Source organism: Botrytis byssoidea (assembly GCF_014898295.1).
Source record: "Botrytis byssoidea strain MUCL 94 chromosome Unknown BBYS_003, whole genome shotgun sequence".
NCBI lineage: Eukaryota > Fungi > Ascomycota > Leotiomycetes > Helotiales > Sclerotiniaceae > Botrytis > Botrytis byssoidea.
In genome coordinates, this window is record NW_024065844.1 from 1,159,635 (window position 1) to 1,175,878 (window position 16,244).

At 31.1% G+C, this 16,244-nt stretch overlaps 5 protein-coding genes across 5 annotated transcripts; 1 reads left to right on the forward strand and 4 right to left on the reverse strand.

Annotated features, from left to right (window-relative positions):
• Positions 1–6,598: 6,598 nt before the first annotated feature.
• EAE97_001787 (uncharacterized protein) lies at positions 6,599–7,513 on the reverse strand (the record flags this gene model as incomplete). Its single annotated transcript, XM_038872298.1, has 2 exons — positions 6,599–7,276; positions 7,328–7,513. 2 exons carry the CDS (start codon positions 7,511–7,513, stop codon positions 6,599–6,601), a joined length of 864 nt encoding a protein of 287 aa, XP_038736856.1.
• Positions 7,514–8,379: 866 nt separating this feature from the next.
• EAE97_001788 (uncharacterized protein) lies at positions 8,380–9,218 on the forward strand. Its single transcript, XM_038872299.1, has 2 exons — positions 8,380–8,626; positions 8,682–9,218. Exons 1-2 carry the CDS (start codon positions 8,525–8,527, stop codon positions 8,904–8,906), a joined length of 327 nt encoding a protein of 108 aa, XP_038736857.1. The 5' UTR covers positions 8,380–8,524; the 3' UTR covers positions 8,907–9,218.
• A 50-nt stretch (positions 9,219–9,268) lies between these two features.
• Positions 9,269–10,419, reverse strand: EAE97_001789 (uncharacterized protein; the record flags this gene model as incomplete). The annotated part of the gene is made up of 5 exons (XM_038872300.1): positions 9,269–9,299; positions 9,366–9,464; positions 9,520–9,749; positions 9,843–10,165; positions 10,311–10,419. The coding sequence occupies 5 exons, from the start codon at positions 10,417–10,419 to the stop codon at positions 9,269–9,271; spliced, it is 792 nt and encodes a 263-aa protein (XP_038736858.1).
• Positions 10,420–11,086: 667 nt separating this feature from the next.
• On the reverse strand, positions 11,087–13,132 carry EAE97_001790 (uncharacterized protein; the record flags this gene model as incomplete). Its single annotated transcript, XM_038872301.1, has 3 exons — positions 11,087–11,782; positions 11,833–12,629; positions 12,724–13,132. 3 exons carry the CDS (start codon positions 13,130–13,132, stop codon positions 11,087–11,089), a joined length of 1,902 nt encoding a protein of 633 aa, XP_038736859.1.
• A 1,474-nt stretch (positions 13,133–14,606) lies between these two features.
• Positions 14,607–15,390, reverse strand: EAE97_001791 (uncharacterized protein; the record flags this gene model as incomplete). The annotated part of the gene is made up of 3 exons (XM_038872302.1): positions 14,607–14,784; positions 14,861–15,171; positions 15,313–15,390. The coding sequence occupies 3 exons, from the start codon at positions 15,388–15,390 to the stop codon at positions 14,607–14,609; spliced, it is 567 nt and encodes a 188-aa protein (XP_038736860.1).
• Between the last annotated feature and the right edge of the window lie 854 nt (positions 15,391–16,244).

The following is a 16,244-nucleotide window of genomic DNA, read 5'->3' on the forward strand; positions in this document are numbered from 1 at the left end:
GCTTTAAAAAATCAAATAGAAAATAAGAATTTAATAAATAAAAAAGAGATTAATATAGAAATTAATATTGAAAATAATATTGCTAATAATAATATAATAGATTTCACTTTAAAAAATAAGTATATTTAAATAAAAATTGAAATAATTCAAAGAACTAATATTCTTCCTATTTAGTTAATTATTTATAATAATTTATACTATAAAAAAGCATTTCTTAATTATTTTAAAGAAAATCTTTTATTAATAAAAAAGAAAAGAGAAATTATTTTGTCAAAAAGATATTATAATAAATATAATTTAAATCTTTTATTTATTTTATTTAAATTATTGAATAAGATTATATTAGTATTTAAATTCTAAAAGAATATTTTAAATATATTTATATTAAAGATATTAGAAAAATGATATAAAATTGAAGTATTAAAAATAATAATTAATTAATAATAATTTATATTATCAAATAATTACTTTATAAAGGAAATTATATACTAAGAAATAATGAATTTATATTATCAATAATTATATATTGAATTATCTAATTAATAAAATAAATTGATTTTAGATTAATTATATAAAAAAGTCCTCAATCTTAAAATATAATAATATTTTGATAAATGTAAAAATAAATTAATATCTCTATTTCAAGGTTTTTATCCTGAAATTGAATATTTGTATATAATATATAAACAAATACTAATTAAAATAAAAAAGACAAAAAAAGAAATCAAATAATAAAAGAATATTTTGAAAAAATATTAAAAATAATAATATTAGTTTTAATATAAAAATAATTAAATATAATCTATATAGCTTTGAATAATACTTTTGTATATTAAATATTCCAATAAAATCAATTTAGAAAAGGAAATGGATTTAATATTTAATTTCGAATTTAAATAATTCAATTAAATAGTTCTTTAATATTAAATATAGATATCAATATTTCTTATATTAAGAATAATCAATTCGAAATATTAATTATTCAATTTAAAATAATAATATCTTTAATATCTATTCAAAATATAATATTTATATAGAATATAATATCTATAAAAAGTATATCAAGATAAAAATAAATACTAATATTATTATTATTTATATTTAAAAACTGAATTATTATATTAAGTTTATTTTTGTTTATTAATAAATTCGACTCTTTAATTTCTATATCTTTTTTATTTAATAAATTTGGATTTATTCTTTTCATTTTTTTTTCACTTAGTTTATTTGGCTTTCCTAAAAGTATTAATTAAAATACAAATGATTTTCTAATTTAACTTTAATAAAAATATAGGTCTTTAACTCATTAAATAAAGGAATCTCAATTTAATAAAATAATATCAAAAATACAATTAAATAATAAAATAATATTAGAAATATAATATTATACTAATAATAATAATAATCATAAAATAATATTAGAGATATAAATAATTATAATTATTTTACATATAATTTATTAAGCTTTTATGAACTTCTATTAACTCATATTAAATTATAATAAATAATAACTTAATATTTTTTGATAATAAATAAACAGAAAAAGCAATCAAAATACATCAATCTCACATTATTATTCTATTTAATCTATATAAAGCTATCAACTTCTATTAAATAAATATCAACTCATTTTATATATCATATAAAATATTATACATTTGAAACCTAATTTATATATAAAAATATGAATATAATAAAAAGGTTATTATAATTATTATATCAATTAATACGAGACTAAATATATAATGAATTTATTTCACTCTTTATATTTATATATCACTTTTTCTTTTTTTCTATATTTATTTATTTATTAAATATTAATATAGAGATATAAAATTTATATATTCTTAAATAATCAATATATTATAATTATAATTAGAAATTCATTTTTTATATAATCATTTAGTTTTAATAGAGCTTTATTAATTATTTTGAATTAATAAAACTTTATTATATTATTTTCTATTAATGATTTGTTATTTCATATATCAATTATCTTTTATATAATTATTTCTATATTATTAAATATATTCTCTAAATATTTTAATAATAGATTTGAATATAAAAATAAAGATAATAAAGAATTCAATATTGAAAATAAAGGAAATAATAACTTGTATATTTGTAATACTAATATCACAAATAGTATTACTATTTAGTATATATTAGATATTATTAATACTAATAATAATATTATTATTATATATTTATCAAAAAAAGTCAAAGTGGAATATATTTCTAAAAAGATTTTTGAGAAAATATAAAAAGACTATATAATATATTATTTATAATCTTAGAATAATATTAAATCCAAAGAATTATATTTATTAATATAATAATATAAATAATAATATATAAATAATAATAATTAAAATAAAGTTATTTTAAATAAATAAAAAGATTTTAATTATATTATTTAGATTATAAAATTGGAAATTGGGAAATAATTATTAAAAAAAAAGAGATATATTTCTATTATAATTGTAAATTCGAATACTAGGTTATTTTAATTAAGATTTATAATAAGTAATTTATTCTGATTTGATTTATATTTATTATTATTAAATTGCTTATAGAAAAGGATATAATCTATTCACTTATATATAGTATAAAAAGAATATAATTACCTTTTTTATATGTATAAAATCAATTATTATAATCAATATAATGTATAAAACTAATTAATTTTATAGAATAATATAATAGTTTTTTTCTTTTTAAATATTAAATAAAAATATTAATATTTAATTATAATAATTTTTATTTATATTTAATTTATATTTATTATAATTATATAAATATTATAATGATTTTTATTAATTATTTAATATAAAAAATATTTTAATGAAAATATATTATAAAATAGGATTAATTAAATAATATATTTTTATACTATATATTTTATAATTTAATATTTATCTTTCAAAAGATTTAATAGAAGCTAATAGAAATTAATAGAAGCTAATAGGAGTTAATAAAAATTAATATAAGCTAATAAAAGAAAATAGAAAATAATAGAAATAATAAATTATTAAAAATCGAATTAATGAATACTAAATCAAATTAATAATAATAAATTTATATTAAATTATTTAAGTTTTATATATATTATTATTAACTATATATCAAATATCTGAGTAGAATTTATTATAATATTTAAAAGTTCTAATAATATATATAAAACTTAAATTAATTCTTTTATATTCTTAATAGGAATATTCTAAAATCTTTCTTTTTTAAGTATATATTATTTATTGAATAATCTTATCTTTATTTTTAATATATTTTCTTTATTTTCCTAAATATCTTTAAATAAATAAATTTCTTTTTCAAAATCTATAAGTTTAAAATCAGTTTTATTATTTTGAGCTAATCTTATAGTCAAAAAAAGAATATTCTTATAATATTATAAATTATATATACTTAGATATAGTGTTTTTCCGAATATATCCTCAATCTTTTTTTTGAAGAATATATTAAGAGAGATTGTATTAAACAAATATAATTAAATATTTTATGTATATTATAAATTGAGTTTCTATAATATGATATATTAATTTAAGCAATTAAGATTTATATATTTTTATATAAAAGCAATAGTTTTATATATTCACAATTTTCTTAATTAATTAATAAAAAATAAAACAAATATTCTATATTATAATTTAGAAGAATATCTTTCTAGTATAAATAATTATTTATAATAAAGTATTTCCTTTTTATATTTAATTTAATTAATTCTTTAGAATAAAAGTATAAATGAGTTTATTATTCACTATATAATATTAATATTATTATATTTAATAATTTTATTAATTATTATATATATTTCTATTTTTTGAAATAAATAATATATAATAATAAAATTGAATTAATTTTTTTATCTTTATCCCAATCTTTTTAAATAAAAGCTTTTTATTGAATTATTTTTATTACCTTAAGGAACTCAATTAGCATTATATATTAAATAATTTCTTTAATAAATTCAATTATTTCTTTTATTTGATATATATTATTAATTATTTTAAAATATTTCTATAATATATAATGAAATAATAATATAATTTTTGTATTAAATATTTGAGATAATAAAGAATATATTTAATAATATTTGAATAAATCTTTTTTTTATTTCTTTTATTTTAAATTTAGAAGGTTGGTTTATATATAATAAAAGCTAATTTTGTTAAAGAAAGGTTTGAAATAAATATAAATTATAATATTCTAAACTATTATAGATATATGAAATCATAAAGTTAATCTAAGTATTTATTCTCTATATTTATAAGAATTAATAAACTCAGATTACTAAACTTTAATAATTTATATATAAACTATTATAAATTGATTATTATATATTAACTTGAGATTAATAATATAATTAAATGATATGGATTCGTTAAGCTCTAAAGGGACTAATTGTATCTTAAAGATATTATTATAAATCTTATAAATTCTATTTATAATTCCCTTATTTACATAAATATCATTGAATTACTAATACTTTATTTTATTAATAGAAATATATTTATATAAAGTATTTTAGAGTATAAATTAGTTTTTTAAAATATTAATTAAATAATATTTTCTAATATATATTTAAATATATTATATATAAAATAAATATTTATTTAACAAAAAAATAAATTTATTATAAAATTAATAGAATTAAAAATATCTTGGAAGTTTATAGAAATTATGGGATTATATATAGCTTGTTTAAATTTTAAAAATAGAAATTCTGAATAGAAAATGAATATAGTTATAATCAAATTCTTTATACTTTTAATATAGTTAAAACTTTTATTTTTTTTAGTTTTTTTGAAATTAAAATTATTATAAATAATTATTATTTATAAATGATTCCTTATATTTTGATTTTCTTTTTAATTATAAAAATTATATATTTTATTTAATTATTATAATAATTATAATTATTATAAATTCTAAAATTAAAAAATATTTGAATATAATAATATTTAATTCTATAATCTATTAAATAGAAATTAAGTATATTATATAAATAATTTAATTAATATTTAAATTAAATATATATTATTATATTAATAATTATATAGATTTGTTAATCTTAGTTTTCTATATTTGATTTATTTAAATAATTAGAATAATAAAAGTATTTATTAATAATAAAAATTATAAGAATAAAAGATTAAATTAAAGCTTTTTTTTTTATTAATTAATTAATATTAAAGAGATTGATATTATAAAATTCATTTAAAGAGATATTTGTATTGAAAGTTTAAAGTTTTGATTTAATAAGAAAAGTAATGAATTCTTATTTTAATATATTTTTAAAATATTCCATAAAAATATTCTTATATATTATATTTTCAATAGATATATGATTTAAAGTCTTTTTGAATTTTAATTATTATACTTTAGAAATATCATTAATTTTATTATATATATTATTAAAAGCCTAATTTATTATAAATTTATTAAATGATATTCCCTTTTAATTTATTATATTTAAAATATATTGAAATTTGAATTAAGATATTCTATTAATAGAAATATTAAAAGTTTTAGGCTTAAAAACAATAATTAAAGATTCAGATAATAAATTAAATAATTATAATAGTAATAAACTAAATAATGATAATACATTAAATAAGCTTATTAAAATATCAATTATTAGAATATTAATTATTTTGATTATTATAAAAAAAGATATAGACACTTATAAATTAATAGAAAATAATAGGAATTAATAAAAATTAAAAAGAGTTAAAAGAAATTAGTAGAGATTATTAAAAAGAAATAGGAGAAAATAGAAATTAATAGAAATTGATAGAAATTAATAGAAGATATTTATTTCGAAATTTATTATAGCTTTTTCTATTATATTTTAATAATAATAATTCAAATATTATTAATAATATTTAAATTCAATTAATTAATATATTATTATTATATAATTTCATAAAATACTAGAAAATTAGGGTTTTCGAATTATATATTTACTTTTTAAATAAATTGGATTTAAAGAGTATAAGTATACCTTCGAAATTCTTTTATTAAAGGTTTCTAAATTCTTATCAAAAATATAACCAAATATTCTCAAACTCTTAAAGAAATAAATATTCCCCCCGATCTCTGATTAGCCGAAAAAAATTCGATTATTAATAAGCCACAACACCACCATGAAAAGGATCAAGATATTATTTAGAATTCTAATTAAAAACGTTTTATCGACGAAGAGATTCTGAATATTGAGATAAGTTATGAACAAAGAAATGGCAAGTATCTGGGCGCCTAAGTCACGTGTTTATTGTGACTGTAGGTTGACTCAAACTTGAATCAGTGGCTAGCTTACTCTTACTTGTTGGGAAAATCATATGATTTGATATCACTAAAGTTGTTCTTTGTGTCAATGGCTTGGAGATCTTGATGCGACTTCATGGTCTTAGAGGTTGTTTACAGAAACGATCGGTTTAGACTCTAATTTTTCCACTCTGTATACATAAATCACATAAAGGTTTTTGAAAAGAATATTTGGTATAGCTTATTCAGACGTACACAAAGATGACTACCACTGACCTCAAATAATCATCATTGTGAGCAATTCGTCAAAAAGCTAGAAGTATTGCCTCGCAGGTCTAGGTAGCGCCACCATCTTGTGTTTTCCGGAATTCCTGGCCCCTTGGTCAACACTGGAAGTGGTCCCAACTAAGTCATCTCTTCCATTTATTTTCTTCATGACCCCTACAGCAAATTCTCCATGTTCTGACATAAACTCCACAAACTCTCCTCTATCAAGTAAAACATTGATGTATGTCGCAGCAGTTTTGACCAGAGCTCTCCTGAGTAGCACGTCAGACCCAGGAGTGTTTTCCCAAAGGAACTCTGCACTAGCAGTAAACTCTGGAGTATTCCAATGGTCTCTCAAGCTTTTTGTAAACTTCTCATGTGCTAGGCTTTTGAGAGCCGGGATCGTGTATTTATCGGCGATGATATATACTTTGGCATTGAAGAGTAATGATGATGGTTTCGTAAGGGGAGCAACTTGAGGAACCATCTGTCCAAATCCTCCAAAAGCCTGTCGCCTTATCTCATGTCGTTGTCCAAATATGATTGCTTCTGTCACCTGTTTGGGAGGACTCGACGGCGGTTCAACCTGCGAATCATCATCCGAATCTTCACTTCCCAAGGCTACCTGATCATCATAATTTCCACAGTACAAATAATTAATCATCGCTTCCACGACCGGCAGCTCTTCGTCACTCATATGGTATTCGCCTTTTGCAGCTTCTTCCTAGAGTTTGGTGAGAAAATGCACATCATCTTGAGCTGGACTGTCACACACCCAACGATCATCATCCATAGCCGCAGCAATCACCGGTGATCGGATGCAAACTACCGCGCGATGAACATCAAACACTTTCTCTTCGCAACGGATTTTCATATCTGCATATTTACCGGTGTCGTACAGAGCTCGAAGCGCGTCGAGAGCGTCCGACGTATTTGTAGGTTGGCTTTCCGTAAGGGGCATTTCTAAATGAGATGGAAAGTTTTGGAATACAGCGATTTTGACGAAAAATCAATCTCAAAGATCACTAACACCTTCAACAAGTCATTGCGGGGTATCACTTCAGTTATATCTCCGCTGAGGCTGGGGTTGTACCAAATCCTACCTCGAAAGATCCGCAGACAGCCTTGCTTTGCAGAAACTTGGATGTCCAATACAGCCACATCACCAATAGATTGCTTCTTCGTCTGAAATCGCACACTTTTAGATAGATAAGAACGAATTCTCGATAACCTATCAATTGATCCAATACGCGTTATCGACGCGTTATTATACATCATCGACGCGTCTCATCAAATCGAAATTGATGAGCTTCGGGATTTTGATCGTTGGCTGAGAACAAGCTTACGGTGCTCTAAATACCCCTCTATTACGTGACTCCCGCAAGAGTACCTACCACTCTGCGAAACTCAGCAATCTATACAACATAACAAAACAGCATCCAATATCCCTCTTTATATCTCCAATCTCTCTCGAATCTTCAAACATCATCCCCGTCTCGCGGAAACATTTCCGTCCCCACAAACCCCTCTCGACCCACCATCCCTCAGCAGAACCCACCACGTACATATGCACACCACAGCCCCACCAACTACTCAGCTCAGCATCGCTCTGATACCCTCGGGTCGCACAAGCGCGCATTGCTATCCATGTTGAGCCCAGCTTCACTGCTTGGAAGAATTCGATTGCACATTGCTTTTTGTATGCGTCAGCTGAAGCCGCAAATATCCGTTCTGTTATCAATTGGTGCGAGGCATTCATAGTAGTAGTCATTGGTAGCTTGGTAGTTCGAACCTTTCCACAAGTTCTTTGATATATAAAAGCAGTCCGGCCAAGTACTTTTTTGATTCTCTTTTCCTTTCTATTTTTTATAAATTGGAATCATAAAATTGAAATCGATCGACTAATTTGTAACATAACATCCATCTCATATCTCAAAATCCTCAAACCTCACTCATTCTATACACAGCAAACATGGCAGGCATAATCCGCATAACCATGTTCAAAGTACCCTCCCAAGCATCCCGGGACACCATGCTCAAGAACTACGAGACCTTATCTAAAAAGGCCGTTAAGGTAATCAGCCTTCTTCGTTCTCTCCCCCTCGTACCTAACTAACACTCGCTTTTAGGAATCAGCCCCCTACATCGTCTCCCTACAAGCTGGCGAAACTCAAGCCAACGATCCCCGCACCCAAGGCTTCTCCGTGGTCGCAAAGACTGAGTTTAAGAATCTGGAGGATATGAAATATTACGAGGATTCCTGTGAAGCACATAGATGGTTCAAAAGCGAGGCAAAGACTTTGGGGGTTGAGGGGATGTGCTGTGTGTACTATGAGCCAAGTGTTGTTGCTTAAGTGGTGCTCTTGGAGGGGGAACGGAAGTGAAGAATCGTGATTATACAGGGTTCTGTGAGATAAAAACAGGCACAAAAAGTGAAGGTTATGATCCACGGCCGTCCCAATAGAAGAAAGATCGATTTAGATAGTTCATTGCACAATCATGATCCACATAAAGTCAGCAAGTTCATGACAGGCTCTATAGTTTGAATGGTGGAAATTGACGCAATTAGTAATGGGTACTGTGGGCTTAGTGGTCACAATCATTTTGGCAGCAGGCCAAATGGTCTCCACTGGTGCTTACGATGCAAGGTGTTTCAAAATGCCTTTGTTCGCAAACAAAAGAGTGCAATATGAACAATTTATTCACCGAATCTTTATCAGAGTTTTGCTCCGCTAGCTTTATTGGCCCTGCAGACCTCAGCGAACTTTCTTGGCGGATTGAATTGTAGCCAAAGGCAAGAAGAAAGCTCCTACTTAAGATGTTTTCCAAAGAACTCAATGAGCGTCTTATATCCTCTCTCATACTCTCTCTTGACTCTCTCGTCCTCAAGATCCGAGCGTGCAGCCATCCATCTATTCCCACAAATATCAGCACATAGAAATTGCACATAGAGTGGAAGTAACATACCCATGAATTTGATCCTTGAAAGTCTCAACATGCTTTTCGCCAGTGAGATTTGCCTCAAACTTCTTCACCTCCTCCGCATCTTCATCTTTTGATGCTAACAGAATAGTAGGAATCTTGATGTTGCTTGCATCGTTGGAATCAACCATAGCGGGGTGGCACTCGGCAGCTACCACGAAAGGGTTGGAAGAGGCAGAAGTAGTAAGGGAGACAATTTTACCGCCCCAGCAGAACTATTTTAAACACACGTTAGCTACAAAGCTTCAATCCACAGACCTTCAACCTCATCCTAAGTCACAGAACTCTTTGATCAAAGAATCACTCACCCCGAGGACAGCCCACTTCTCAATTAACGAATACTTCTCACCCATAGCCTTCACTAAATCCGGAACTCTTCCAGCAGCCTTTGGTGGAGCTCCCGTCGTCTGGAAGAAATTGCCTAACTTCTGTTGTTTCTCTTCATTGTCAGGTGGATACCAGCTGAGATCAGCTGGGTTTCCCTCAAAGAGATCTGGCATGAAAACGAGGTATTTGTTATGTTCATCGGCATTGGCGAGGATATCGGCGCCTTGAATGGTTTGGGGATAGTAGCCGAAAATATCATAGATAATAAATATGGCCTTTGTTGCATCCGCTGGGCCAGTAACGTCTGGAACGGGGTCGTATTAGCTAGAGCTGAAAGATGGGTATGAAATGGAGCATGGTGTCGAGGCAAGGAAAGATTTGTAGCCAAGATTGTTTGACTGATATACTAGCAGATTGCTTTTGATATTCAATTGAGACCGAACACTGACAAGTCTTTAAACCACCAATAGTCTCATATTTTCCTTTTTGTTCATATCCCTTTGATACAATAGGTGGGATATTGCAGCAAGCTGCGCTGTGTCCATGTTGAGCTTGCATTGTGATTATATTCGTAGGATTTGGGTTTTGATGTAATGAAGCTTCTTTTGAAATTGTTGGTCAGTGTAAAGAGATGAACGAGGAGGAATGAAAGCATGCATAGGTGGGATATTTCTATGCAATGCGGGGCAACAGCGACAGTGACGTCGACAACTTCCAATGCCGTTATCTATCTGCTATCTACACGTGATGTGGCTCATTGTCCATTTAAAGGAGAAACTATCACGATGGACGTATCACAATGATATATTGGTAGAATGTTCATCATTAATAAATAAAACATTCGTTTTATTCAGTAATCAGGTATCTCTAGGTACAACCGGAAAGTAATCTGTATGTGAATCCCAAAACACAATATTAAGAAAGTCCAGTAGTCCTTTCATAGAAAGTGCAATAACCGCAAATACAGAAAAGGATTCAATTCCTGCCAGAACTCCGAGAATATGAAACCGAGAAGAGCAACACTGTAATCAAAACATGCATTGCCGTGATATAAGAAAACTCCCGACTCGAAAATTGTGACCCTTCAGAGTGAAGAACCCAGCTGTAAATATTTCAAACCCCTATCGATATTTGGAGATAGGAAAAGTCTGTCTTTTCTCCCCCGAGTAATTGTTATGTAGACGTCGGAAAATCTTTGCTTCAGGAAATATGACAACCAGAATATTTAGAAAATCGAGTTAACAATATTTCCACCGATCGTAGCTCCAGCACCGAAGATAGCGGCATTGCCCAATTTCTTACCAAACTTCTTACCCATCTCTCCACCCTTACTAGGCTTTTCTTCGGTAGGTTGTTCTGCGACAGCCATTGGGGGAACGGAGCTGTTGTAAGGGTTGCTTGGTCCGGGTGGTACGGTTCCTTGTTGTTGAGAGCCATATGGGTTGTATGTGGCCTTCTCGTTGCCATAATAGGCGCCCTGGGGTGACTGGTTTTGATGTTTCTGGACGTAGTTCGATGGGAACACACCCTCTCTTCCAGTCTTTTCATTCTTGCCCATCCACCAATCATCATTCATGTATTCGTAGATGATGATAGTATCACCAACATCGAAGTTGCAGTCTTCAGGTTCGGTATAACGGTAAAGAGCGGTGGCGCGTCCGACTTCTGGTCGAGCAGGTGGTTGGGTCGGTCCGCGGGGAGGAAGGTTTGGAGTAGATTGGTATGATGGTGGAGGGTTATCGTTATTGACATTCAATTGTGAGAATGCGGCGACTGGAGCAACTGGTGCTGGAATGGCGACGTTGGCACGAGGCGCAGGAGAAGAGGTCGAGTTCAAGCTGTTTTCCGAGGGAAGTTTGCTAACCATAAGCTCATACACCTCGTAAGTAATGAGTTCATCTTCAAGAAGGTTTTCAAGCTCCTGCAAATTATTAGCATAATCGGAAGACCGAGAGAAAGAGTTCAACTCACATTCTTGATATTGCGAATAGATCTATTAGCCTTCATGATCTGTTGGCGACGTTCTGGGGGCATTGAAGTAGACATGATTCTGTTCTCGTAATATGCGTACTCCTTCTCAATACAATCGGTACAATCTTGATGCTCTGTACAATTTCGATTTTTACTTTGCGCAACGAGTTGTTCAATCTTTTGTCGTTCGTATTCGAAGAAGTAAAGCTCACCACGTTGTGGCTTAGACGGCTTATTTCGGGAAGAGCGCTTGGCAATTGTAGGGGATGATGGGATTCGGTAAATCTTCGAATTTAGTGGGAACTGCGTTTCATTTGTAAGGGACTCGGGAGTAAAACCACTATTTTCTTTACTGATAATTCCTGAATTAAAACAATCTACCACCTCTGATTCAGTAACGCTCGGTGTTCGCAAACTCAAAATTCGCGAATGTGGTAATGATGTTGTAATACCCAATTTTGGGCCTCGGGTTGGTGTATACGTGAGCTCAGACGAAGATGTTATATTCATTGGTGCCGTATAACTTCTCATTCCAAAGGGACCAGAAGTTGTAATTGGCTTGGCAGCAGAGACTTGACGACTACTCTTTGGTGTATTGAGGCGGATAGAGCTCTTTCTGCTCCCCGTTGGACTTGGACAAAGAGCTTCGGATTGCTCGCGTAGGGTTCTTTCGAGAAGACTACCAAGGAAAGCGTCGCTATCGACAATAGCTTCTGGGTCTTGATTTTCAGGAAAGCTGGAGTTTCGAGTGAAGGATTCGCGAATTACTAAAGGTGATCGTGCAACTACAGGCGGATCTGTAGAACGAAACAAAAATCAATCTTCTGTCAAGGTAGGTTCTCGCGATAAGCGATGTAGGTCAATATATGACGAGGAAAAGAAGGCACCTACCTTTTGGAAGCGGCGAAATGGGCTTCTGAGTACCCGGCGCTCGAGGAGATTGACTTCTGGATATTTCAGGAGGTACAACTACCTGTGGCGCAATTTTGTTACCAAGATGATCATAGAAATTGATTCCAAGTCCACCAAAACCTCCAAGTTCACCGGCGGCTTCTTCTCCAACAGTGTCCATCTTCTTCGTAGTCAGCTCCAGCTGTGCGCTGGCACGTCTTTTGTGTGTTTCAAGAGGGGGCTTCATTCCTTTAGAATTAACCGTTGAAGTGCGTCTCAAATCATCTGAAAAATTTCCGCCTGGCAATTTCAAATCGGTTGCTTGAGATTCACCAGACACTCTTTTCCAAGCTCTGGTAAGTTTGTTTTCCTTGGCTGGCTCAGAAGACGAGATGACGGGGGACACCATGATGGGAAACATCTTGGGTGGTTGTTGTTTTGTAGAAGAAAAGTTGAGGAAAAGGATTTGCGTAGGAGATACATAGGTACGTTCCTTTAGTTTTCTTTCCATCGATTCACTAGCGGAAATTGTTTTTCTCTGGCCCTCGAGAGTGTTCGGACGACATAGCAAAGGATGAGGCCTCAAGGCATCAAATATATCAAAGGTGAATTCACAAATTACAGTACCTAGTATTCACTTAATTAATCATCAACTACCTGGTGGTCATTTTGATGGTATTTTTAAGATAATGTTATCATCATTCATAAGAAGTCTTTATGAATTCTGAGTGAAGTGAAGGCAAAGTCATCGAAGGGAAGGCATTTTGAGCAATGGAATTTTGCGAGTAAGTTTGAGTTTTTCTTCCGTCATTCTACATAATCAAATCGGGCTTTGTTTGATATTGTATTGAGTAGTTGAGCTCTATTACAGAACCTCTCATCTTTCGAATCAAGGAGCTGTATGAATCCATCCAGTCTTTCTACGACCTCAAGATCTCAGCATAGCACATACCAGAGACTATGTATTATACACCACTTAGGCCAATGAGATGCTGTACCATTAAAGCTTAAACGAGATACGGAAAACAAGTATGTCACGTCCAGTCTTGCACAGAGCTTATACCCTCACCATCACATATAACGTGAGTTTCTACTGTGAGACAGCCCTGCTGAGCTGATCCTATTACTCAAGTCTCTCACCCCATCACACAATATGTAGGTACCTTGTCAATGTGTCGTGTGCTTGAAGAGTCAAACTATGAACTAGCCTCGACTTACTTAAGCTAAGCACCTTTATAGGCTTCTTGGTGTCATCATTACGATCAATCATAGATATAAAGTCACATACTGGGAATTGTGCCGCGCGTATCCGTTAGCGCGGCGTGTATCGTGGTGTAAAGAGAAAATGAGCCTCATAAGGCACGCGCATGGCTTTCAAGATGACGTGAGGTAGTGTAGTTACTATTCATCAATTTGCAACGGTTTTCTTGACTTTACGAGAGGATTTTCTTTCTCAATGTATGGGAAAGCAGGGTGGCAGACAAGTTTTGAGCTGACAGCATTGTTTTCGCGTATTCATTTTATCTCTTTTCTTTTTGGAATGGCGTCATTTGCACTGCTCTGTACTTCTGTAAGCTCTCAGTTGAGTCGAATTGTTGTTCTTAATCTGGATATGGATGGTGTGCAGAATAAAAACAGTATAACTCAAATCTCATCTATTTTTCTGTTTGCACAAAATGCGAATAGCTCTATAAATCAAAACCTGTTTCCGCCCACTGAATCTGAATAAAGGAAAAGACAATGGAAAAATTGCGGCGTTCCATTTTAATCTGCCTCCAAATAGTTCCACCACCCCTTTTCCCCTTGAGTTTAAAAATTGGAATCTCAATGAACCTGTTCATTTACTTGCTCATCAGTACCTAAAAGATACACAAGTAGTGAGTCTAGTATCCTGAATCAGTTGGAGGAGTCTCCCAATGTCTCAACATATGATCCAGAGCTTCTTGCCACTCATACACAAAGCAAGCGGCGAGCTGAGCCGCCTCCTCGGCTTCTGGGTATCGATCTCCCCACATTTCTAGTTTTGCCGCTTCACTCTCCGCATGTGTCTGTATCATCCCACTAAAATGCGTTGATCAATACATGTTTTCATTTCATCTTACACGAATGATACACGGATTGAACGCCTAGGACTTACTCATTATATATTTTGATCAAAACCAACCAGGCATAATTCCAGCTTCTGTTACTGTTCAGATCGTTACTCACTCTCCATTTGGCATCGTCAAGTAAATCGTTGCTGAAGGGGTAATTTGAAGTCAAATTGCGGAGTTCGTTGAGTAAATTGTGTGATGTGACATAGTCAGTCCAAGCTGCGGTCAAGGGAGCTCGAATGAGAATTAATTCCTCTTCATTAGAAGCTGCTGCTATTCGTTCAATTCTGCACAGCTCCGTGAGCGTATTTACACTGTGCGTGTTGAGTGTCTCGATGAGTCGAGCTGTGCTTTCCTGTCAAATGTTAGTCCTGTAGCCTGTGGAAAGCGATGAAAGAGCTGTAAAAAGAGTCTCGGGCCATGTCCATGAGTGCAATAGAGAGTTTGAGGAATCTGATAACAAATAGTGGGTGATAAAAGGGTATCCTTGACTCACCTGGGCTGCTGAAGGTCTTGAGCTTCCAGAGCTTGAGCTTTGACCAACTTGAGAACGTCTAGAGTTTCGGGAAGACATAATCTTGACAACGGCACAGATGTAACTTGAATTTGTAGCGTAAAATATATAGGAACTAGATCTCGAAGGCCCTTAGGTTGTTGATATTGTTAAGAAACAATCGCAAATGGTGGTCAAAAGTTTTGCATCTGCGGGCGTTGAGCAGTTTTGTCAGATTCTGTTCAAATCGCTGAAATTATCGAAAGAAGTGGTTGAAGACATTGTCCCATTTATAGGAAAGATAGGACCTTATATACCCATCTAAACATAGGAGGTTATCTGAAAACGCCGTAGAGTCGACAGAAAGACTCTAGGAGTTCTTCGTGTGCCGTATAAAGTAGGAGAGTCACAGAATTATCCTCGTTCCCAGTAGAAGTTTCAACATATGAGGCTTTTACAGGCAAGTGAGATCGGAGCATAAGTAACGAGAATGTTCCATCGTAGTAAAGAAGATTTAAATAACATTGAATCACACAATAGATCTCAACGCCGCAAGTATGGTCTCGGCACGTAACTCGAGGCACAATTTATCTCCCCATGCATCATGATGCGTCGCAGCTTTGCTATTCACTCCTGAAATCGTGAATGCCAAGCGCATTGTTACAATTCAAGAGGCTCTCTGGACAATGAATCAAACCATAAGAAGGTAAAGGATCCGAGATCTGATTATTGGCAGTCTAGAAGAGTGCGGGAGGGGAGATCCAATCTCTTCAACCTCATTGGCAATTGGACTAATCTTCCACACAGTGTTAGAGTCGACCGATCTTACAGGCGGTCTAGATACTGAAAACCGATAATGTATTTCTTGGCAATCTCTAAAATGATCTAAGATTCTGTGAGAAAATCCTTTTTCTAAGAATGCCTTGATGCCTCGG

Coding starts and splice junctions, on each gene's coding strand:
- EAE97_001788 (XM_038872299.1), top strand. CDS start 8,525: ATGGCAGGCATAATCCGCATAACCATGTTCAAAGTACCCTCCCAAGCA. Junction 8,627..8,681: donor TATCTAAAAAGGCCGTTAAG/GTAATCAGCCTT, acceptor ACTCGCTTTTAG/GAATCAGCCCCCTACATCGT.